We start from the raw sequence: 27,093 nt of genomic DNA, 5'->3' as shown, positions 1-27,093 counted from the left end.
CATTCGTTACACTCATTATCAGAACCACTTTCACTTTACAGAACCTACTTGATAGAATCAAACAATGAACATCCTTACAGTTTAAAATGTTAACAACCTCTTTTACTATCCCTTAGGATTAAAATCTCATATTACCCACCTTAGGAAAATTTATCTTAATTTTCACTAACATACTCTTTGCCATTTTATGTTTTTGTTTTTAAATTTTGTTTTTCCATGTTCCTTTTTTAAATTCATCAATGTTGCGTCAAACTAATAAGCTTTTGTATTGTTGTATAGTTCCACCATCTGTCGCCTGTACTGTAAAGTAAAATTCTAACCGTTGGTGTAACTCTATCGCTAAATAAATTAAATTTTAAAATATTGATTTTTATGTTAACTAAAATTATATATATAAATACACCTAACGCGGAAGACTTGCTGTTTTCTTTAAATGTTTATTACACTGACTTAGATTTCATAGATTTTTGTTTTGTTTATTATAGACTTGATGTCGGTCGTCTCTTTTAAGATAGTTTTATTACAAATAACGCAATAACTTTTTTGGTTTTAAAGTCTTAATCAGTGTAATATACATATAATAGCTGCAATACTATATCTATTTTGTGTCCATATTGGCATCTTTTATATACTATACATTAATACTGAATTGAGATTATATACGTTGTATTTGCAATATATACTTAATGTTTATATGTATCTTAGATATATCCTAATTTGTTTTTTATCATCGCCCATATGTTAGATTATTATATAAATATTTTACATTATCACCTATCTTTGTCGCTGGAAAATCTTTAAAGAAGTTGTACATGATTATAAGTAACTTATATATTTATTGAAAATTATTATATACTTATATCGAGTTATTATTTGCACGTTTGTTCGTTTCCTATATCCTATTAAATATTACATTGTTTAGTGATAACACGTTTCATTTGCATGTACATCATTAAAAGCTATAAAGTGTATTAAAAACCATAAATTCAAACTAACCCAGTAATAAAATTAAGTACATAATAAAGAATAAAAAGTGAAATAGAAGTGTATGTTCTAAATTAGAGATTCCCAAACATTACTCTCGCAGACCCTTTCATAATCTTTCTAGTCAAATTGTGAATTTTTTAAGCCTTTCGCAGTTGTCAATGGGTCCACCTGAACCACTTTGGGAATCGTCGTTCTAAATAGATAGATGAACTCTTGAAGATGATAGAAAAAAATGTGATATCTATTGGTGAAGATCAGTGCCTAATAGTTGAATGATATGGTGATAGTGATGATAATGATGATAAGAAGTAGACAAAGAAGTCCGAGGATTAAATCAATTGGCGTTATATGAATAAATTTTATATTAAAAATAACCTAATATGATAGAAAAATAAATCCGAAATATTACTTAGTAATAAATAAATTGAATCAGATAAAAAGAGAGAAAAGAACAAAATAAAAATTAAATCTTACCTAAATCTTACAGGTAGATATTTTAAATTTACTTCTATCCTACCTATTAACCTAGTTTAATTATTAACAACGTATCTACTGTTATATATCATTTTGCTTGTTGTGTCGGTTTGTATCACCTTATTTACAACTAGTTTTAGAATTTTACTTATAGGCATTTTGGTAAATGTCGCATTATAAACTTATTTGTTTTGATTTTTTATATATATATTTTTTTTGAATACGTAAAATCCATTGGCGATTTAGTATTTTATGATGGTGTATCTTTAAGCTTTAGTTACTAATGTTATTTATTTATTTTCTGATGAAATGGGTATTCGTTTCGCAGTTGTTTTTATGTCAATTATTTTTGTGACCTTCTTTTGCATTAAAGGTTGAATTGATTTTGGCAATGTCTTATTTTATTTGGAATTTTTGCACGTATTGTTAAAGAGAGAAAGAGAACAGTTGGTAATTTTTAGCTGAGCAGTTTATTGTTTTTAATTTTAAACCAACAAGTACGTTTAATTGATTTTGATTTCTATTTGTCAGTACATTAGATATCCCAGAGTTGTATTTGGTTAGTATCGTTACAGATTTTTTGATTTTAAAAATTTAAGCATTCCGTATGTGTAATCAATTCGTTACTTATGTAATTTCATTTTATTGTGATATATAATGTTTTAAAATATTACGATTTTAAAATGAAATAAATTAAGTAATTGAATCCAATCTTATTCGGTTTAGATATTGGTTGAAGATATGATTAATTTAAGAAAAATCGTAGAACGATTTGAATTCTTAGAATAGAGAGATAATAGAATTATTCTTAGAGATTATAAATGAAATAGAAGAAGAGAGTCGATAAAGAAAAATAGAGAACATTAAAAAGAGTCATTAGAATTCATAATCGTTCTCGGCCTTATTATGTAAAATTTTATAATAATTGTTGTTGTACTTTTTCATATATATAAATGATACATTGTAATTATATATTTGAAAAGAAAAGAAAAAAAACTAGAGCATAGTCTTATTATGGATCTGTTTTATATTTCACTGTAAGATTGAGTGTGTTTCCATTACCCAACCTTAACAAAAACATTTCTTTCGTGCACTTTGAAAATAAAAAAAACAGATGTCAATATGTTTTGCAAAGGTATTTCTGAGTTGAAACGCACGGCTATGCTGGTAAGGATACGTTGTTATGTATTTGTTACTTCTGTTTTTTTTTTATCTCGTCAATGTATTTTACCTAAACTTTTTAACTAGTATGTACATAGTACTCATTTTATTGACAATCCTTTTACCTTAAAATCTAATTTTCTATCGTAATGCACAATAAACATTTGCTTTTTTCTCAATAATTTACACTTAAATACTATGTATTATATACGAAATTTCATTATCAGTTAAAATCACAGAATTAAAAATTAATTAAAATTAATTTATAAATTAATTTGTAAATAACTAAATGTAACTAAAAAAAATAATAACAAAATGCAATGAAATAATATTCAAATTCCAATAATATTTCGTTAAAATTGTATTATTTAATAATACTTTTAGTTCGAATCCGAATTATCCCTTTAATAAATTCAACCACTTTTTAAGTTGGTACAATTTTATTACCCTTGTATCTTTTTTTATAACAAGTTGTTGTGTAAAGCCAATGTCAACTTTCGCCCACTTCCATCATAATTTCATACCTTCCAAAAACTTTATTTTTAAATTACAGATAATAATGAAAAACTATAAGATAAAATCTGTTTTGATCACATACTTAAAAAAAGGTAACACACAGTATTTAAATTGAAATAACTTATCAAATTATGATATATGTATATATTATGTTATTTAATAAGTTATATACTAACAATTCTATGTTTTTATGACCTTTGCAATTTTCTCATCAGATATATTTACAAACCTTACGTTATAATAGTTAAAGTAAAGTAAACTTAATAAAACATCGCACAAAAAACATAATACGCAAGTGAACCTTTTCACAAGTTGTTCATCTTTTTTTTGTTTCATTCCATTTACATTCTATCATTACGTGTGCTTACACTGAAATGAGGTTGCAATGATTTCTAATTTATGTATAGGTAAAAGGTTAAAATAGTCGGAATCACGGAGAAGATGCTCTTAGCTCGTCAATACTGATCTTAAATAGACATCGAATCTAAACAAATTTATATTTAAAAGACGCGGACATCGAAACCCTTCTTGGCCGCGATCGGCAGACGTTCACCCAGAAGATAAGGGTTGTCTATCTGAAATGTTAATTACCCTTCTCACTAAAGAACTTAACAGACATATCAACATTAGTTGCAACAACTTTCAAATGACAAAATAGCCTTATTATAACACGATTTATAAATATACCAATTTTTTAGTTTCTAGTTACAAATTTCGGCAAACAGAACTAACTTAGTCATAGGTTGCAGCAACTGGAAACTATCGTCGTCGAGTGCTACGCATTCGTAGTTCAATGGGCATATAATATGTAAACAGTTGAACATGACTGGCTATCAGTTGCCGTGTCTGTGTAGCGTTTAAGAGGAATAACGGGCGACATATATACTGGATATATTCAAGAGATCGTAAGGCTAAACTTCGTATACCTCTTCTAAAAAAATAGATTAGAAAAACTTACGTCTATGTTAAACTTCTTGGCGGCTAGACTCTTGTGGTGGTCGGGGAAGCGCAGCTCGATGTCGGCGGCGTCAGGTGGGCAGCTGAACATGTGCTCGCCGTCGCACATGCAGCGCTGAGCGAGCTGGTATTCGCGGCTGTATGCGGCTGTGTTCTCAAACTCACTGATGCAGCCTTGCTCTTCTAAACAGAACATTGGTTGATTATAATTGGATAAGTTAAAACAAAAATCAGGAACTTGTAAAATTTGGGGTGGTGGCACTTACATGATATTTATTTTAGTAAACATTTTTTAAACGTATGTACCGATAGCGGTTTTAATAGACTTAGCAGAGTGTACTTAACGAGTGAACAGCACAGGTAATCCTTTCTGGATAAGGTTGGAAAAAATTATTCTGTCAATATATCATTACTAACTATCCAAATTTTAAAGGAATGTAATCATCTCATTGTATGTATCTATTAGTAAGTACCGGTATAGCCCACGGGACACGGGTTAGGAGGATTGCAATAGGCCGGCAGCACCGCGTCGGTCTTGATCATCTGTCTGTTGGGGAGCACACCCGATGGCTGCAGTCGCTGTTCACCCTCGCCTGCTCCGCCGGTTACATACTGATGGCCCCATAACGAGCTACGCAGAAGGACAGAGGTGTTAGATTCTTTTTGAATCTTAGTGTCATACTTCAAAGGTTATTGTATAGGTATTAATAATAAGTGTGATGTGATTTGAGACGCTAGAGCATCTAAGATTTGGACCATGTTTTTTGTGCAAGAGTTTGATTTTAATACGATTAAAACACCATAATAATAACTGAAACACCAGTTGCAGCTGTTTCCATAAGAATATTCGTAAGAAAACCATTAAGGTATGAAGCTTTTTGTTCTTCTGTCTTATATTATTCGAAGGATGCTCTGCACGAGGGTACAGAGGTGAAATCAGGATAGAGGTATCCTAATTTCACATCTACTTAGTCTTCCAGTCTGTGAGCTTGAGGTACTATATCGCTTGACCTGGTCTGAGCACATCTGAATAACTCAAAATTACCTGTGCTGCAAATACTCTTGGTCGCGCAGGCTGGGGCTGGGGTTGCCTTCTATCAGCGAGTCGTAATCCAGCTGCTCGTGCTGCAACTGCCCGTGCTGCAACTGCTCGTGCTGCAGCTGCTCGTGCTGCAGCTGCTCTTGCTGCAGCTGTTGGCTGGCGCGCGCCATCATTGCTAGCCGGCGCTCGCTCGGGGGCAGCTCGAGGTATGTAGATGCGGCCTCGTTGAAATCCTTGCCCATACGTTCCACAACTTCACGAAGCAAAGCCTCGGTTAAAATTGGATCCTAGTGTCAAAGGAGAAAATTGCAAAAATTATTGAATAGGGAATTGGAAGACTGCAGATAAACGGTTCAGTAGCTTATTATGTTACAATAGTTGAAGTAAGTTGCTCGTAAAGGAATTAGTATATAAACGTAAAAATAAAATGTTCTTTTACCTTTTCCCCAATAGAACCATGGGGGATAAACGCCATTGCCCCTACGATGCTTATCGCCAAAACCAGAACTCCTCGGTGGCCCATTGCGAATCTGTAACAAAAGAAAAAAAGTTTTTAAGCCGTTCTTTAAAATGCAACAATAAGTTATAAAATTGAAAAGCGCCGACATTTCTGATGTCATATAAAAAAACTGGTAGATTGTGATTTTCTACACCATAGCAACAATGCTAACGAACTGTTTACAATGAATATGATGTAACATGACATAATGTTATGATGTACGTAAAAAACATTAGTATCCATTGAATTGATCCACGTGGGTGTAAGATGAGAGATAGAACCGAATACTCGGAGAATCGGTTTCTTTGAAGTATGGTACAAAAAAATCAATAAAGCTTAAGACATTGACATTATAAGTGTACTTGATTAGCGTAGGATATGCGATAAGCAAATAAGAAGTACCTAGTCTTTATAACACCATGGGTTTCTGACACCAAAACCTCTGTAAAATATATCTGTCTTAGATTTTGGTCTTAGAGAAACCCACGGTTAAGTTGATTTGAAATAAAATTGGTATTAAAAAAAATTCATCCTTTTGCCTAATTCTATTATACTTTTAACATAACAGATGTAAAGTTCAAAGCTACTTGAATAAAAGATGTATCAGTTCGAGTTTTGCACAACGCATGATGTAATTAAATTTAGCAAGTAAGTATACGAAAATAATTTCTTTGAAGTATTCCCTAACTATTCAAACGTAATCTGGGTAGCACAAAGAAAAATATATCAAATCGATCATGATTTTACAGTATTTGTTTGTAGTAAATTAAAAATAAAATCTTGATAAAGTGAATTGCTTTTTATCAAATCGTATTAAATACAGATTCAACAATTGTTATATACTATATCTCACGACATCTAATATATAAAATTCTCGTGTCACAGTTTTCGTCACCGTACTCCTCTGAAACGGCTTGACCGGTTCTCATGAAATTTTGTGAGCATATTCAGCAGGTCTAAGAATCGGCCACCATCTATTTTTCATTTTTTTTTAACTGCGCGCGGACGGAGTCGCGGGCGACAGCTAGTACAATATAATAGCTACACAATGTAACATTCGATTACCGCTATCGCTAGTAGAGTCGACAAAATGCGTCAAAAAGTATAGGAAAGATACGTGACATATCAAAAGTTATTGTCACTTCTATACATTTTGGCTTTTCGATTAGTGACTTCTCTTATCGTATGTTACTTTAGCTAACCATACAGGATTTGTTAAATTTGTAAAAAGAAGTAAAATAACACTTTCACTTGGAGTTTCGTCTGATGAGTTTGCTGCCTTATTTTAGTCCCTTTCCCTTCTCTTTATAAGAAAAGTGGGTATGGGTTTGACAGTGGAGGGGACGCTTAGGAATATTATTTTTCCGTGCGTCGCCTCCTCCGTCGATTAAAGGTAGGCAACTCATCTGCAATTCCGGATGTCTATGGGCAGCAATCGCTTCACTAATTCGGCGTATTCAGGTGGCCGAATGCTTATTTGCCACCTTATAACATAAAAAAAATAAGTACGAGGTTGATATTTTTAAGGACCTTTTTTGTGTAAAAACACTATCTACTCGTATAATTTAATTGTATAGAATATTAACACTTTTTTACTTAAGTGAACCAAAAGTACATCGAAAGGAACCAACGTAAAATAACACAAGTTAGTTTGTGCAAAAATAAAAAGCAAGAGCCTTGCGTAGGAACTTGCTAGTGTAGATAAGATACCGGTCGCGGTGACGCGCGTCGCGGGCAGACGGCGTAGGTTCGCATTTCATAGATTCACTGTCCATTCACTAGCGTTCATTGAGGCTTTCTATCACCATAGAATATTAAATGCTAGAGAAGTCTATTGGTTTTTGTATAATTAAATTGGTAAATAAATCAAATCGGTATTTTTTATGGTTTATCGATCAATAAACCTTCGGAAATAAAATGATCGATAATTACTCATCGGAATATACAAAAATATTTGTAATTTAAGTAAATTGGAGCATTTTGTGTTATACCTCTACATTCACAGAATAAAAAGAAATATTTAATTACAATAGAAAAGAATACGTAAATAAATAACAGGAAAAATATATTAAAATTAAATAGAAAGCTGTGTTGATTTATTAATCTGCGCAAGGTAGACGTGCAAGGTAGGGAAGCGCGGGCGGCAGCGCGGGCGCCGGCGCAGGCGTGGGCGAACTGTCGGCACATCCTCCCGCACCCGCGCCCGCGCCCGCGCCCGCCATCTCCTCTCACGCACGACACGCTCAATGTCGACATCATAAACATTACAAACAATATTGCTGTTACGCGATTATTACGTTACTACCAATTCGAATGTATTAACGATTCAAGTGACATGTTGTTAGCTTGTTAGTATCTTGTTTATTTAGACGAAATCCATGGTTTCCAATTGCTTAAAAATCTAACTATTTCTACGAGGAAAGATTAAGTACTATATATAGCCTTTAAATTGTCTGGAAATGAAGATTTACAAGTTATTATTATGTAGGCAGAAAGGGAATTAAAATTATATAAGATAATTAGACCTATCAAATAATTTATTAACACCTACCACTTAGAGAAGCATTTTAATAAACAACGATAGATTTCTGATTTATTTCTATTTACAACTTGAACAATTTTTTTATCGATATCTTATAGGCTGTTTAAACGTTTACATCACTTTGAAGTGTAATAAAACCAGTCCATAGAAGCGGGGGCGCTGCGGTAATATAACGTAATTCTAATTTTATATCTGAACGGAACTTTACAAAGTGGCTGAGATAACTATATGTCCACAACATTATCCACGTTACTTCGAATAATGTCCAACGTTTGTTAGTATTTTGATAGTCTTAATAGTTGTTTTACTAATATTCGGATAATTAATATGGTACACTGTGCTTTAAAACACTATATTTTCACTTATTGCACTTGCGTATCAAAGTTAAGTAAAGATATTCAAATAAATTAATTGTAGAGCGGACATTAGGAGTAAAATTTGTACTAATATTTTCATCAAAATCGTAAGAAGCTATCGTCGATGTTTAATGCTGTAAAGGTTGTTGCGTGCTGCAAAAATGCTGCATGACATGGGCGATTCTTAAACTAAGTTTGCTACCCATAGGGAACAAGTGGATTATGGTTTTGTTCATGTTGTCCAATGTATTGTTATATTGGTATATTGAATGTCGTTAACTCCAAGTACCCATTTTCATATTAAACAAAAACCTAATAAAATAAATGTGAGCGTTAAATATCTTTTTACGTAATAGGTATATAAAACATTTCAAGAAGTTCATACATATCAAAGCGACCGCCACTAATTGTTGAGGAAAACTTTAAATGAACTGTACTGAATAAGAGTTTAATCAATCAAGGCTTATGAATGGGCCTTCCCTCGGTGATCGTCAAAGTGGCCCTTTCCTCATCTGCACTTTGAAGTGCCGCTGGTCTGTCGGCCTCTTTATTATATTACGACATTATGAATAAACTATGATTTGCAGAAAAACGTTTAATACTATGACTTAATCTATTCAGTCATGTGATATTGATGTCGAGTTATTTTTCTACTACATTAAAAAAATAAATCATTCGTTCAGTATTAGCGCTTTTTATTTTTTTGAAATCACACTTAGTACTGATTAAATATTATTAAGTTATGTTACTTGTTAAGCTTTTTATGTTTTGTATAAATTAGTTAGCTTAGTAATGGTGTTTTGGAGAAAAGCGTGCGCAGGAGTGCATCCTGGCTGTACCTCTTTACGATCCGCAAACTAAGTTGTGCGTGGCATCGCAAAATTCTGAGCCATCCTAAGGTATGGATGGCACTATATCAATTCTCAAAAATAATTTGATTATTCGAATTCCTTATCTGTGATCATTACATTGTTAACTGGTTGTTTTGGAACGTGTACGACATAATGCTGAGTATCCGGGATACATGCGGGCTGTATCGATCATCCCGGATCTAACTGTTGCTCTCCGTGACTGAATTATTAATGAGACAAAGATCAAATCGCGATCCGGCTTAAAAAAGTTGTTTATTCTTGTACTATGACGTCACAAAACTAAAGTAATTTTATATCAATACTAGCTTTTGCCCGCGACTCCGTTGAAACATTAGCATTAATAATATAAGTATGAAATAAGGTAGTAAAATTGAATTTACCTTGGTGCAGAAAGACAGGCATTATATTAAAAAATATAATAGGAAATTAACTGAACTGGAAGCTGAAGAAAACTTATAATTAATTTTAAATTAAATTATTGCGTATTTTAATTTAATTTGGATAATCACACCTTTTGTAATCCTACAGACGATCTAAAAATGTATAAATTAATCGATCAGAAAATTAAATTGTTGCGACTGATGTCAACAGAAATATTGCAACGGTTGCATTGCTTGAGCCTTTGGAATTGCAACGCGCATGTCTGTACACAGAATCCGGTATAAATCAATAAAGGCCTGACAGTCGCAGTTAGTTTGTAAGCAATTATTTTAATTGAAAGTAGTAATTATTAATTATTAGTTACAGTGAAAAGTTAATATATGTACATTTATCCGACGTTCGTTGAACGTGTCCACACATATGTGTGAATTCCGGGGAAAAAAAGACGGCGACGCGTTTCGTCGCCACCCGTTACGTTCCGTTTCCAGAAATGGCGAAAAGTGGATCGCGGAGGTTAATTTGGCCACACCAAATGGAGGTTCATGGTCTCTGCCTACCCCTCTGGGTTACAGGCGTGAGTTGTGAGTAATTATAAAATATTGAATATTACTGCACTAGTACCAGCGTTGAATTATAATACAAACTATTATAAAGGTACTAATATTAATTCAATTTAAACTTTTAATTTTGGATGTAAGAAATATTTATTAAAATTATTTCTAAACGTAATAGAAAATTCACTAAAAATGATTTAGAATCGAACTATAAATCACTGATGCCAGCTACTGATAATAAAAAATAATGCATTGTTGAATTTACATCTAAGTCCTAATATCCTTGAGCCCCGGGAATTGCAACGCGCATGTCTGGACTCAACGCTCCAGATAAAAAAAATAAAGCTCCAATATGCGCAGTAAGAAATAAATCAATGATCAATAAACTCGGTACTAAATTTAATGAAGCCATTAAAATTAATTTCAAAAAATAAAAATAAAATTATTAAAAAAATGAAAAAGAAATTGTGCCTTTACTAACAGTTTTTAAATCAAGATGTTTTTTCACAATATTATGAACTTTATTACCGAGATCAGTATTTAAAAGTTAAATGAACAAAGGAAATTATCTAATGAACAAAGGGAATTATTTGGAAATGAGGTAAGGCGATCGATGCCAACCTCCATTGTTATGCAACTGTTGCATCCACCTCTAATATCCTTGATTTCTTGAGCCCCGGGAATTGCAATGCGCATGTCTGGACCCAGCGCTCCAGATAAAGTCAATAACGTTCCGATTTGCACAGTAAGTAATAAATTAATGATCACGAAACTCGGTATTAAATTTAATTAAGCCATTAAAAATGATATAAAAAAATTATAAAAAAAGGAAAAACAAATTGTGAAATTCAAAATCAGTTCTCAAAATATACTTACAGTTTATAAATCAAGACGTATTTTTCACAATATTCATAACATTACTAACAAAATGAATATTTTAAAGTTAAATAAAGAAATTTATGAAGATTTATTTGGAAATGAGATATGGCGACCGATGCCAACCTCCATTGTTATGCAACTGTTGCATCCACCTCTAATATCTTTGAGCCCCGGGAATTGCGGAATTGCAATGCGCATGTCTGGACTCAGCCCACGGGATAAAATCAATAAAGGTCAAATATGCAAGTAGGTAATACATGTATAAAAAAAACGAAAAACAGAACTAAATTAATTTATTTATATTTAAAAGCTTTAAATAATTTAATTAAATAAAAAAAAAAACCACAAGTGTTGGTTGTTGCGTATTATTCAAAAGTATACTTACAGTTTACAAATCTAGACGTATTTTTCACAATATTCACAACATTTTTAACAAAATGAATTATTTAAAATTAAATAATAAAGAAAATTATGAAGATATATTTGTAAATGAAATATAGCGACCGATGCCAACCTCCATTGTTATGCAACTGTTGCATCGACTTCTAATATCCTTGAGCCCCGGGAATTGCAACGCGCATGTCTGGACCCAGCCCACGGGATAAAATCAATAACGCTCAAATATGCGCAATAAGTAATAAAACGGATACGCCATTCTATTTCATCATAAATAAAATAATTAATAGTCAATTCAAATTTATTTCAAAATGTACTTACAGTTTTAAAATCGAGATGTTTGGTCACAATAAGCACATCATTTTTAATAAAAATAAATTGAAAATGTTACAGATTTACTAGCAAATGAAGTATGGCGACCGATGCCAAACTCCGACATGATGCAACTGTTGCATCCACTACTAAATACTCTTGAGCCCCGGGAATTACAACGCGCATGTCTGGCCCCAGCCCACGGGATAAAATCAATAAAGTTCAAATATGCGCAGTAAGTAATCAAACGGAGATGCCATTCTATTTCATCAACAATAAAGTAATTAATTGACAAAGTCAATTCTAGTTAATTTCAAAGTAATCCAAAATGTACTTACAGTTTTAAAATCAAGACGTTTTGACACAATAAGCACAACATTCTTAATAAAAATAAATTGGAAATGTTACAGATTTACTAGCAAATGAAGTATGGCGACCGATGCCAAACTCCGACATGATGCAACTGTTGCATCCACTACTAAATACTCTTGAGCCCCGGGAATTACAACGCGCATGTCTGGCCCCAGCCCACGGGATAAAATCAATAAAGTTCAAATATGCGCAGTAAGTAATCAAACGGAGATGCCATTCTATTTCATCAACAATAAAGTAATTAATTGACAAAGTCAATTCTAGTTAATTTCAAAGTAATCCAAAATGTACTTGCAGTTTTAAAATCAAGACGTTTTGACACAATAAGCACAACATTCTTAATAAAAATAAATTGGAAATGTTACAGATTTACTAGCAAATGAAGTATGGCGACCGATGCCAAACTCCGCCATGATGCAACTGTTGCATCGACCTCTAATATCCTTGAGCCCCGGGAATTGCAACGCGCATGTCTTGACCCATCCCAAGGGATAAAATCAATAAAGCTCAAATATGCGCAATAAGTAATCAAACGGAGATGCAATTCTATTTCATTAACAATAAAGTAATTATTAGACAATTTAAATTAATTTCAAAGTAATCCGAAATGTACTCACAGTTTTAAAATCAAGATGTTTTGTCACAACAAGCACAGCATTCTTAATAAAATTAAATTAATTACTTGTTACAGATTTACTAGCAAATGAAGTATGGCGACCGATACCAACCCCTGATGTGATGCAACTGTTGCAACGACCACTAAATACCTTTGAGCCCCGGGAATTGCAACGCGCATGTCTGGTTTCAACACAAGGAATACCTCAAAAAGTTCAATTGGGCAGAAGGTACTAAATCAAACAAAGGAAATAACACGATGATCTAAAGTCAACAAAACCTAATCAATTGAATTAGAATTGAAATAAGAAAACAATTGATACGGACACAGATATTATGACCGATAATAATAATTGGGGAAGGCTCATTACGACCCGGTGTCAAACGCGATAAATTGCAACTGTTGCATTAACACGTAATACTCTTGAGCCTGGGTATTGCGACGTGCATGTCTGATCCCAGAGCACTGGGTAAAATAATCAAAGGTTCATTGTGAGCAGTAAATATGAAATGAAATAAAAACGAAAGTATGCTAAATCTTGATGATATTATGGATAAATAATAGAAAAATAACAACTTATTTAATTTCGATACGTTAAATATTAAGAAATTGAGATGTCATTAAACTTAGATAAAAAAGGATAGTAATAAATAGATTTTAAATTCAAAACAATCAAAAACATACTTACAGTTTTGAAATATAGAAGTATCATCACAGTGACACAGCATTAAATTGAAACGTATTCGGAAATGAAAAATGGCGACCGATGCCAAGCTCCGACATGATGCAACTGTTGCATCGACCTCTAATATCCTTGAGCCCCGGGAATTGCAACGCGCATGTCTGGTCCCAGCCCACGGGATAAAATCAATAAAAGTTCAATTGCGCAGTATGTACTAAATCAAACAAAGGAAACGACACGCTGAACAAAATGCAACAAAACTAATCAACTAAATTTCAATTGAAACGAAAAAAAAAAGTATAAAGTAAAATCAAAAAGACAAATTTAAGATTAAAAAAGTAAAGATAATAAAAAATGTCAAATTAAATAACAACCCGGCGCCAAGCGTGTTACATTGCAACTGTTGCACGGTCATAATTCTGGAGCCCCGATAATTGCAACGCGCATGTCTGGGCACAGCCCTAGTATTACATCATTGGATATTGGTACTATTTTAACGAAGAAGATTCGTGAGCCTAGATTGTATCGCGCATGTCTAGATGCAGCCTCCATTGCAAATCGATAGATTCCGGGCGGGTTGAGTGCTATAAATACATTATGGGCGTGGTAAGTCAATTTTTTTTTCAAAAACGTCATCTAGAAGATACTAGGAAAAATTTCAAGATGAAGATTCTTTAAAATATTTATTCCGGTTCTTTCTTCAATGAATTTCTTTTTAACTTATAAAATGAATACTATTACAAAACTAGGAGTATCAATTCTACGATTTCCATAAAAGTACTTGTAGAAAGCTATAAAGTTATACTTACAATTTCAACAGCAAGTAATAACATCACAAAATTAAAAAGAAAACAGAAAATTGTCCTTGTAATTGCGTAATAAGTTATTCGCGACCGGCGCCGAGCGACATTCCATGCAACTGTTGCACGGACCGACATTATTCCTGAACCCCGGGAATTGCAACGCGCATGTCTAGATAAAGCCCGCTGGGATAAATCAATAATAGTCCAATATACACAGTAACAAAGGAAATGTAAATTAATATGAACGGACAAAGAGTCCTACAGTCAGTCGCATGTTTTCTCAAATTTATTGAATTAATTTCTCAATTCAACATAAATTAAAGAACAGTTGGACATAAATTTTTACCTCCAGAAACTAAAGCCATTTTTTGGGAATAATAATTTCATATCATGTCATCTTTAAATGCTACCGAAGTAAAAAGCTTAATATGTTTCCAAATATACATCGAAAAATTTTGCATTTACTGCCATTACATGGCCCGAGAAATACAAAGAACATATCTAATTAAGTGGAACCTGGTGATAAATCAATGAAGATCGAACAAAGTATAAGTGACAAAGATAACGAAGAATTAAAAAACATTATCATTTCAGAAAATCAACATCGAGTTCTTTGACTCAAAAACTATACTGTACAGTTAATTTCCTTAAAACTGTAAAAATGTTAAGATTAATGTTCTGACATTAGACCACGCCCTGTAAAGTTGCAGCTCTGTTATAATGATCCAATATTTGATTTCCGGGAATTGCATGCAATGCGCATGTCTCGATGCAAGTGCCAATAAAATCGATGAATATAGGCGTGATCATTGTTAGTCGGAATTTGGGAGGCCATTTTATTTCATATTTTTGTTCTTAGTATAACACTTCTAATTTTAACATGTACGTTTGATACACAAAAAAGCTTGTTGTCTCACAAATTGTGAAGCGATGTGCGCCCGGGAATTGCAACGCGCAAGTCTGGTTCCAGCCCACGGGATACAATCAATAAAGCTCAAATATGCGCATTAAGTAATCAAACGGATACGCCATTCTATTTCATCATATATAAAGTAATTAATGGTCAATTTAAATTAATTCCAAAGTAATCCAAAATGTACTTATAGTTTTAAAATCAAGATATTTTATCACAAAAAACACAGCATTCTTAATAAAATTAAATTGACTACTTATTACAGATTTGCTAGCAAATGAAGTATGGCGACCGATGCTAACCCCTGATGTCATGCAACTGTTGCATCGACCACTAAATTCCTTTGAGCCCCGGGAATTGCAACGCGCATGTCTGGTTCCAACACAGAGGATATCTCAAAAAAGTTCAATAGCGCAGAAAGTACTAAATCAAACAGAGGAAATTACATAATGATCTAAAGCCTACAAAAACAAATCCATTGAATTTGAATTTAATTCAGAAAATACAGATATTATCACCGATTAACAATTGGGGAAGGCTCATTACGACCCGGTGTCAAACACGATAAATTGCAACTGTTGCATTAATACGTAACACTCTTGTGCCCTAGGTATTGCGACGCGCATGTCTGACCCCAGCGCACAGGATAAAATAATCAAAGGTCCAATGTGTGCAGTAAATATGAAATGAAATAAAAACGAAATTTTGCTAAATCCTGATGATGCTATGGATAAATGATAGAAAAATAACATCTTCTTTAATTCCGATACGTTACATATTAAGAAATTGAGGTGTCATTATATTTCGATAATAAAGGACAGTAATCAATAAATTTTCAATTCAAAATAATTAAAAACATACTTACAGTTTTAAAATATAGAAGTATCATCACAGTGACACAGCATTAAATTGAAACGTATTCGGAAATGAAAAATGGCGACCGATACCAAGCTCCGACATGATGCAACTGTTGCATCGACCTCTAATATCCTTGAGCCCCGGGAATTGCAACGCGCATGTCTGGTCCCAGCCCACGGGATAAAATCAATAAAAGTTCAATTGCGCAGTATGTACTAAATCAAACAAAGGAAACGACACGCTGAACAAAATGCAACAAAACTAATCAACTAAACAATTGAAAAGAAATAAAAAATTAAAGTATAAAGTAAAATCAAAAAGACAAAGTTAAGATTAAAAAAGTAAAGATAACATAAATGTGTCAAATTAAATAACAACCCGGCGCCAAGCGTGTTACATTGCAACTGTTGCACTGCCATAATTCTGGAGCCCCGAGAATTGCAATGCGCATGTCTGGGCTCAGCGCTAGGGTTACATCATTGGTACTATTTTAACGAAGGATATTCGTGAGTCTAGATTGCATTGCGCATGTCTAGATGCAGCCTCCATTGCAAATCGATAGATTCCGGGCGGGTTGAGTGCTATAAATAGATTATGGGCGCGGTATTTTTTTTTCAAAAACGTCATATTGAAGATACTAGATAAAATTTCGAGATGAATATTCTTTAAAACTTTATTTCGGTTCAATGTATATCTATTTAGTGACAAACTTACAAAATGCGCCCTATTCTAAAACTAGGAGTACCATTTCTACGAGTTCCATAAAAGTACTTGTTCAAAGCTATAAAGTTATACTAACAATTTCAACAGTAAGTAATAACATCACAATTTTTTTAATGTTCTGACATTAGACCATGGCCTACAAATTTGCAATTGTTATAATGATCCCATATTTGATTTCCGGTAATTGCATGCAATGCGCATGTCTCGATGCAAGAGCCAATAAAATTGATGAATAACGGCGTGGTCATTGTTAGTCGGGATTTCGGAGGCCATTTTATTTCATACATATTCGTTTTTGGTATAACACCTAAAATTTTAACATGTACGGTTGATACTCAAAAAAGCTCATTGTCTCACAAATTGTGAAGCGATATGCTTTTTCCAATAACTTTAAATGAGAAACAATGAGTATAATAGGAGGAAGTATAAAATTCATTGAAATAAAACAGAAAACAAAAAAAAAAAAAATATAGAAATTTAAAAAAAAATAACAACAATATTCGCAAACAATGAAAGATAAAAGGAGCTTTGAGCTTAAACAAAGCTATCATGCACAAATCTAGAAAATTTTAAGCCAAGCAATATATAGAAATATATAATTATAGCCTTCAGAGCCTATTTAATGTTTTTAAATTAGTGAATTCGCTACAAAAATAAGTATCGTCGCATCGCACACCAACTCAACATCGCCGAAATATTTTACCCATTTGTGAATTTTCCCCACTTACTTACGATTTTTTCAAGTTTTTCTGTTTATTATAGTATTAAGTTTCACGACCTAGAACCATTTTCCATTAAAAAGGGAAGCGGTGGGGATAACTAAATTACCAGTAACAAATTCTCACAGAAGAAGTACTGACCAGTGTTACCGAGAGATGTCGCTTTGACTGGGAATATCTGCGAGCCCCAGGTATTGCAACGCGCATGACTTGATGCAATAAATCAATATCGTCCTGGTATTATATCGGACTAAGAGAATCACGTACGTTGCTTTATCCGTTAAGCTTTTACATATCTTCAACCTACTAGCCGTAAACAGAGAGTGCACTTTTGAATGGAACTTAAAATGTCGAGTAAATCTTAAAAAAAAAAATATTTTAGGCAAAATTTCAAATCGAGTATTTCAGATTTTTTTATGATGATTGATAATAAATATATAGAAAAGTTACTGCAATTAATATTAGAACTAAATATATACAAAAAAATAATTGAAGACTTGAAAAAACTTACGAATTGATGACGTTTGAATTTTCATCGATCATCGGAATTCATGAATTCGTTAATTAAATAAAGCAACTCTTTACGAAAGGCTAACAAAAAGGCGATGTGATACCGCTACGTCTAGTCTGAAACTGTCTGAATCCGCGATCCCTGAGCCCGGGGTGTAACGCAGGGGAAAGTGCAACGCGCATGTCTGGATGCAGCTTCCCGAATCGATACCTACGTGGGATGGGATGGGAAGAAAGATGGCGAGGTAGTTATTGCGCAATTTCTGTGTAATTTCTAGAAACGTCAAAGGTAGAGTAGAAGACTGTGAGATGGTTATTGCGCCATTTAATAGTAATTCCTAGAAACGTAGAAAGTAGGGAAAAAGGAGTGATTAATGGATATTTTTAAAATAATTTCTAGTAATTTGAGAAAATGTTTGTTAGATGGTTATTGCGCAATTTCTGCGTAAATTCCAGAGGCAGAGATAGGGAAAGAAATCGTTGGATGACTATTACGCAATATCAGAGTAAATTCTAGCATCGTTACAGATAAAGCGTCGGTTTGTTAGACGGTTATTGCGCAATTTCTGAATGTATAAGTAGTAGCACCTTTTATAAAAATAAATAAAAAAAAAATACTGGTAAAACATTTTTAAAGTTAACCTATAACTCAAATAATTGTGTTATTCATAAGTCAGCTAAGTAGCTTTAATTAACAGAATCTCAAGGGACTCACGTCACTCACAAAGGACAATCAATGCCAAGGGCAAGGTCGAAGGGGGATGAAAGAAGGACGAGTGTTGGCGGTGCATTATTACGCAGTTTAGGTAAATTCCGAAAACGGATTGTTCAATCGAGGTAATGGAATGGAAAACTGCGTCAAAACATTTTTACAGAAATTCTACGCAAATAATTACTTATCCGCTATAATCGTTTCTTTCAATTGTTTTTTATTGTTTCCAACTGATTTAATATCTAAGTCAAGTATTTTCGAATCTTAGGAAAATCTACGTCGACGCTAACTAGCCTACGTAAATCAGTTGACTGACGTCATCGCATCTCGATAATTAGGAATGGAATTTTCCTTTATTAAGAAAAAGAAAAAAAAACTAAATATACATACAAGTATGTAGGACGTAAGGAATATGACGAAGGCAATCAAAATGGCGCAGGATGTCAATCGTGGTGTAGTTATCGCGAGATTTCTAAAAGTTTCTTAATAATATTTTGCTTCAAGGTGTTTTTGAATACGTAATCTCTAGTTTTATTCGAGCCAAATTAAAAATTTATGATATGGGGGAAAATGTTACAATCAAGAAATACCAACAAACTCATTAAATAGCATTAACTGCGATTAAGCTACAGACTCGTAGCATATGCTACGTTTGCTACGCCTTATCGTCCTTGTGTAAGCCGACGCTCTACAAATATTGTTGGCTGGAATTTAGTTTATTAGCATGTATAATACTTTAGCCAAATTGAAAGCATCATAAAATATAACAAATCCCAAAATTAAGTTTAAATATTTAAACATTTGATTGAAATATTTTAAATTCAATTACTAAATTTGAAAAATTAACCGAACAAAATGGCGGAGCACTTTAATATAATATGTAGCTACGCAACCCCTTTGCACAGGAATCGCTGCGCGCATGTCTTGATGTAGCACCCTGGAAAAAAGGGAGCATGCGCAGAAGCGACTTCTAGAAAAATCGATGAAAACGCTACGCCCTAACTTTGGAGGGAGCCAACGTGGCGCTGGATGACAACACGGCAGAGAAAAGGAATATGGCGGACGGCAATATGGCGGAAGAAATTAAAATGGCGCAGTATGTCAATCGTGACGTAGACATCGCGAGATTTCTAGAAGTTTCTTAATAATATTTAGCTTCAAGATGTTATTGAATACGTAATCTCTAGTTTTATTACACCCATATTCAAAATATCTGTGTAAAAAAATGAGAGTAAAATACGAAAAAAAAATCAGAGTAAAAATGAGAGTAAAATACGCGTAAAAGGTGATACGGAAAAAATTTTTTTTTCAAAACCTAACATTTTTAATTTCTTCTAATCAATCAACTAGTTACGTAGTTCGTGAAGCTAAAGAGCTAATAAATAGCAGTAGCTATCGAGGAGTATGCGTTGAATTTTGAACAAATATCACAATACTTACATTAATCAACCAGCTTCCACAAAAAAAAAACACAAATCTTAATTATTTAAATATAGAGCCAGCATTTATGAAAGTAAATGAGAGAAGAGAAAAGAGAACAATACCGACGCGCGTTGCCGGCCTAGGACATCGTGAAACTGATGCGTTATTCCGGATGAGTCTCTACCCCTTCCCCCAGGATTCTGCGCAAGTCAGGACGCAGTTCGGGAGGTAATCAATACTCAACGAAAGATGTGCGTAGGAAGATAAATCCAGAGAACGTTCTGGAAACTGACCTATGGATCTATCGTATTTCAAATTGATAGTCCTGAGTTTGTTTCTTAGGCAAGAAGTTTATGAAATTTGTTAGTAACATGTAATTGCGCTGAAACGTAGTGTAAATCTCTATATATAAAAGAAAGTCGTGTTAGTTACACTATTTATAACTCAAGATCGGTCGAACTGATTTAGCTGAAAATTAATGGGAAGGTAGCTAAGAACTAGGAGACGGACATAGGAACTTTTTTATCTTGTGTGCATTTTTTTTATTCCGCGCGGACGGATTCGCGGGTAAAAGCTAGTTTAGTATAAATAAAATATTAAGAACTAGAATATAAATTTCCGGTAAAATGCATGCCGGTACTTTAGTGTATAATTTTACGCCGGCCTTTTTTACATTTATTCTTGTGAATATAATGTTCAAAAATTAAATGCAAAGAATTGTTTTTAGTATTGTTACTAAGTAGTCTACTTATCAAATTCTAAGTTTAAAGCTTAGTAACTGCGCATTAAATTTCCAGAATTTTCCACAGTAGAGCGACGCAGACTCTACAACCTCCCTTATAAATCAATAACCATCCCTCCCACACACGTCCTCCTTTCCTCCCCCGAGACCACCCACGCGATATGATTCGACAGATTTTCCGGATAGTTTTACTTCCTTTGTTATCCATCATGAAAATTAAACCCATAAAATTTAATTAAATTCGTTTAACAAATAAAAAATGTTAGTTAAAGTTGACTAGTTTTAAAAAGATTTTTTAGAAAAATTACATTTAAAAAAATGAATTACTTTTTTGATAAATCAAACATTTTTATATTTATCATATAAAGTAAGAACCGGTATGTAAGCAAAAGTATCTCGTGAAGTTATATCTATCTTACTGATATTATAAATGCGAACGTATAGATCAGTGTTTCCCAACCTTTTTGGATCCATGTCCCATTTTTCATGATGAACACGACTATTGCCCCCTTATAAATTTTGTTTAGAAATAAATTTCTCTCGAGGCCTAAATTAACAATGTTTGAGAAATAATTAAATACTACTTTTGGCTGACTAGATCAATTTCATATAGAATTTTTAAACACGAAAACACATATAAATAGTTTAAATGCAACGGATTTTTGTCTCTAAAACGTTTTTATGTACTTTTTAACACTGGCTATCATTGTAAGGATGTAGCCTTAAGTTTTTAAATCTCCGAATTGCCCCACTCTAAATCCAAATGTCCCCCAGGTGGGGCGTATGCCCCACCTTGGGAAACACTGGTATAGATGGATGGATGTCTGTTTGAAGGTATTTCCGGAATGGCTTAACGCTTTAAGCCGCCTGAATTATCCGTAATTGCGAACACATATGGAATTAACATTGGTAAAGTCATAAGTCTGGATCTCTTTCATTAATGATTAATGAACTCAGATGTGTGAAGGCTCAACAACGATAAACGAGCTATGCGTATAAATCCTGACCTACGCAATTTAACGGCGCATGTCCAGAAAATCAATATAACCCAGGGTCTAGTAATAAAGAGCCCGGATATGCATTGCGCAGGTCATGGTTTCCGACACACGTATAGAAAGTTTCAAATATGAATGTGCGATTCAATTGCCAGGATAGGTCAAAAATCGGTAGGAAAGTACAGGTTTAAAACCAAACTTTTTTAATTTGTCATTAAAAATAAGTAAAATGAAGAGTAAAAGTAGTTAATGAAAAAAAGCGATAAAATATTGAAGCTTTCAAGTAAACGATTAATTTTTACTCTTTGAAAACATTTATATATCATAATAAGTGCATAATATTCTAACAAAAATAAAACACATTTGTATGAGAATTTAAAAGTTTAATTTTTACATATCTCATTTTCTCCAGTGATTTAAAAAAGTGAATTGTGTTTTATTTCAATGTTTGAATTCCTAGGCTATACTTTAGCTTCTGTTTTAAAGTTAGAAGTACATATATATTATATAAAAATAAGTCGGGTTTTCCTTCCTGACGCTATAACTCCAGAACGCACGAACCGATTTCCACGGTTTTGCATTCGTTGTAAAGGTCTCGGGCTCCGTGAGGTTTATAGCAAAGAAAATTCAGGAATTTCAACAGAAAAGCAGGAAAATCTTTTTTCACATACAGCGCTATATAGGCTACTTATTATGTTTTTTTTTAATCCGCGCGGACGGAGTTGCGGGTGACAGCTAGTTATTCATAAATTTAATGGAATAATTTCCTAATAATTATCAACGCCTACGCAATGCAAAAGCGCATGCCCGGATGCAACTAAATCGATACGTTATAGACATCAGCTCTGAAGCCAATATGGCGGACGTGTTGTCCAAGTTGATGTGGACAAAGGAAAATAAAGTTAGCAAATGGCATAAGTTCTTCTTTTAAGGTTTTCTACTTTGAAAACGTCTATACTAAAATGTTTTATAGTTACTTTTTTAAAGACACTTTTTTCGTTTTTTATACTGGATTGGAAACACCAAAAAACTGACTCATACGTACATCGATAGTCACGAAAACGAATAATTGATACAATAGTAATTATTATAACGCCAGCAGTAGCAAAAACTGTTGCATAATACGATGACAAAATACAAAAAAAGTAGGGATTTCGAGTTTTTTTATTTAAATAACCTTTCTCTCCTTTTTTATAATAGATGAATCTTATCCTAATTACTTTCCCTTACCGTGTTTATAAAAGAACGGTAATAAGAAATTAATTCATCTCGAGTTGTTTGGGCATGTTGATAAGTAGACTAGTCATAAAAATCATTGGAGTCGCTTCCTCGGCTTATCTCTAGAAACATCCACTTACCTGTATTTACGAAGTCACGCCTGAAGTCACGTTTAAATAACTTACTTAAATATACATAAACAAATAAAAAAATTAACTCAAAATCAAATTAGTCGTAAATATAAAAATGATATAAATTATACATCGCGTACAGAAAACAAACCGCCGTTATAGAATATGTAAACATAATTAATCAGTTTTCTAATAAGAAAATAATACAATAATATCAGTAAAAAGAAAATAACGTGCGACATTGGACGCTTGCTCACGAATGGCATAGAATATATAATTTTCCTATTCCCGGGGGTGAGCCACAGCGCAGGTCTGGGAGATGGCGGGGTTATAAATCAATAACGCTCAACAGGTACCGGGAAACTGCGAGGGCGAGACGGAGTGGGGGTGCAATTCCTGGATGTAAGCCCGGGTATTGGGCTGTTAGCTTAAAAATAGAATTTTCCGGGGAATAGCAACTAAAGCAACGAAACTGCGCAGTTAATTTTTAGATGTTAAATTTTTCATAGCTGAACGCTCGTCACGCTTCACACGTTTTAAATAAAAACACGATTCGTTCCTACAACATCCGCGAGATGACGCTCTACAAAATTATAGCGCCATCTGTTAAAATTTGATGCAACAAGTAAGGTAACGTTGATAAAACGTAAGAACGGAAGATGGCGCTGCTGTGAAATAACTTTTTGTAAGCGATGTCTTCGGGTGAGTTTTATTTACTTTGATATTACTGTTTAGATAATAGATATGAACATGAACATGAGTTAAAAGGTTTTTTTTATATTTGGAGTAAATGATATTACGGTGGCAACGAATATGCCATGTCAATGTAATTATTGTATGTTAATTCACGTCATCAACACAGAAACAAAAAAATACAAATAATTTTACAAAATTAAAAAAGATGCGGACAAAATTTAGTACCTAATATAATTATTGTAAAAATAATAAATGCAAATTTTAGGCTACGCAAAGTCTTTGCAAATGATTTAAACTTAAAATTTTTAACTAAATATGAACTCATTAACATAAGGAGGAAGTTTTCTTATTTTTATTTGATTAAAATTCTTAGTTGATTTGATATCTAAAGGTCATTCAAATTTGATAGCGAAAATAACAAGTAATAAAACTTTCAACATATTTTCTTCAATATATACGAGTTATTTTAAACAAATCACATTTTTATTTGTCACGGTATCTTTTATGTATAATTATTTATTGGAACGAAGTTCCTTATCGCGCGTTGTGAAAGGGGGCTAGACGGAAAATTCTTACGAAAAGTTGTCACGACACTTTTTGCTATAGTAAGTATGTTAACAACGAATGAGCGCTACTTCACCATGGCAACGACGTGACAATATATAACGAAAATTCATAGAAATAAAATGTACTTCTTGTGAAGACTTAAGTTTTTTATTCATAGAATAACCTTCACTAATTAATAGAAAGGAACTTCCTTCCATCTGAGTGTCCCTTGACATCTCTCAAGTTTTTTATTGTACGCATATAACCCATTGTACATAAACTTTGCGTAGCTACAGTTATAAATAACCCGTGATTTCCACCCTATTGGTAGTTCGGCGGCGCAGGTCTGACGGAGTTATAAATCAATAAACGTTCTAGACGTTTCCATCGTTCCGGCTCGGGGCAAATATGATAACGCAATACGAACTCTATTCGTTCAGTATCTAAAGGCAATTGGAAATATGAAAATATATATAAATCATTTTGATATTTATTGTTGGTATTTAAATATTAAACGTACATTTTGTCTATATGCATTGTTATAAGTTGTATTGCCTTGAGATGGTTCAATTTTTAATTTTAAAATACATTACATAATGCTATAAATGTCTTTTATTGTTGAAAATAGTATTTAGTTTGATTCATAGCTATAAAAAAATAAGTTTTTTTTTAAGTTTCAATACCCCTCTACTCGCAACATCATTTGCTACGGCGTAGACACATTCTACGCCGTAGAGATAGAATTGTTAGGAAAAGACACTGTGACTATAAAATCAAACTCAAAACTAAAAACGCTATGTAAATTAATAAGATTTTGTTTGTTCTTTTCAGTACCAAAATATTTCAGAGAGTTACGAATAAATCGGAGAACATTGTCATTTCCCTGGCCTTTTCCCACTCACGTGGGGTCGGCACACAAGGTTTTGTAAACCTTAAAGTTTTGGGTTTCGTTTTTACGGCCGGCCGCCTGTTTGTCGCCAACCCTACTTGGGAATAAATCGTAGAACATTGTATTAAGTGGTATATTGGTATAATATATTTTTTTTAATAATCTATATGATAATTAAATGGCTGAATATGTTATAATGAAGTCAAACAATGAGATATTGAAAGGCCCAGAAAGTTATTATCTTTCAATTCTTGCCTTAATATTCGTAAAGAGCGTATAAAACAATAATAATGTCTTTTTTTTAAAAAAAAGAATGATTGCATAATGGACACTCACCAAATATGAGATGTCAAAAAGAAAAGTTGGATTGTTTCTAAAATTGTTCTGACGTCATTATATCTAGATCTGTTTAAATAATATTGGTAGGTGGGGGTGGGGGAGGGTTTCATCACTATATTTTACGTCCGAACTCTTACGACGAATTAAAGAAGCCCAAACTTGAAACCGTAGACAAAGAAATTGATGAAAAAAATGAAATAAGGAAACTAAAATAAAGTTAATTCGGCACAAAATAAAATACTACAAAACAATAAATAAAATTAATACCTTTAAACGCTCTGGGTATTGTGTAGCGATAACTTGCCAGTAATAAAGGAGTCGCCACCTTGCAAAAAAATAAAAGACTAAAAAAAAAAAAAACAAAATAAAAAACGTATAAAAATCATAAGGCTACGACACATAAAGACTTACCTGCAACCGTATCAAGCTGGCGATGATGATGATCAGCGCAACCGCAAGGTACATGCACTTGTTTTTGAAATACTTTTAAAATAATAACAAAGACACAGAAAGCTACAGTCAATTGTTCGGGTGCGGTACCGCCGGGCAAATGGACGTTACCCGGTGGTAGCTAGCAATCGATATCTTCACGCATGCGCTTTACCGTAACTACGCAGTACGATAAATTACATTTTCAGTATTCAAATCACGTACTTGAGTGATTCGTGTTAAGCCCACATTTCCCTTGTAGACGTGGATTTAATTTTACATAGCATCATACCATTTTCTACCTACATCAAGCTTTTAAGTATAGAGATCGTCTGGGTTTAGTATTACTGTACTAAATGACTTAAACTATATAACCTTTATCTTTCTTAAATATTGTCCTAGGTTCATAAATAACATATTGTCTTTTTATTTTTCAATATGAGTGGGCACATGGTTGTGATTTTATTGGATTTAATGCGCATTAAGAGAGTAAGGACAGAAACGGCTTAACTTCCTCTTGCTCTTTAAAAAAACTAAATATTAAATGTCATTTTTAAGAGCGTTTGTTTTAATCTGGAAAGTGAAATTGTATTTCTAGGTGACTCTTGAGACTGGTTCGGTTATAACCTTAGCAGGTCCCGCTCTTTTTCGTTCATAAATTAAACCAACCTGGCAACACAAAAACATACGTCAGTTGCTCTTTGGCAATTTGTGGACAGTTGACGTCAGTCGTCGGTGACGTTTTGACTTTTTAAATTTTTGAAGACAGTTATGGTTTTATTTGATTTTGTGTTGTTATTGTTTATACGTTCATTAATATATTTTACATTCAGGCGTATTAATTTAATAA

General features: G+C 33.1%; 1 protein-coding gene across 5 annotated transcripts; it reads right to left on the bottom strand.

Annotated features, from left to right (window-relative positions):
- Window positions 1–3,338: 3,338 nt before the first annotated feature.
- Window positions 3,339–26,352, bottom strand: LOC106712675 (neuroendocrine protein 7B2). Of its 5 annotated transcripts, XM_014505307.2 has the most exons (7): window positions 26,226–26,352; window positions 26,082–26,139; window positions 5,577–5,667; window positions 5,141–5,424; window positions 4,569–4,726; window positions 4,097–4,278; window positions 3,339–3,713 (listed from the first exon to the last, which is right to left on the bottom strand). In XM_014505307.2, the coding sequence occupies exons 3-7, from the start codon at window positions 5,658–5,660 to the stop codon at window positions 3,639–3,641; spliced, it is 783 nt and encodes a 260-aa protein (XP_014360793.2). In that variant the 5' UTR covers window positions 5,661–5,667; window positions 26,082–26,139; window positions 26,226–26,352; the 3' UTR covers window positions 3,339–3,638. The 5 variants fall into 5 exon arrangements, with proteins under 5 accessions (XP_014360793.2, XP_014360792.2, XP_014360794.2 ...); XM_014505306.2 differs by lacking the exon at window positions 26,082–26,139; XM_014505308.2 differs by lacking the exons at window positions 26,082–26,139; window positions 26,226–26,352 and adding an exon at window positions 23,354–23,422.
- Window positions 26,353–27,093: the final 741 nt, after the last annotated feature.

The sequence above is a fragment of the Papilio machaon genome, chromosome 7 (assembly GCF_912999745.1).
Source record: "Papilio machaon chromosome 7, ilPapMach1.1, whole genome shotgun sequence".
Taxonomy (NCBI): Eukaryota; Metazoa; Arthropoda; class Insecta; order Lepidoptera; family Papilionidae; genus Papilio; species Papilio machaon.
This window is presented reverse-complemented; position numbering and strand designations above follow the sequence as displayed.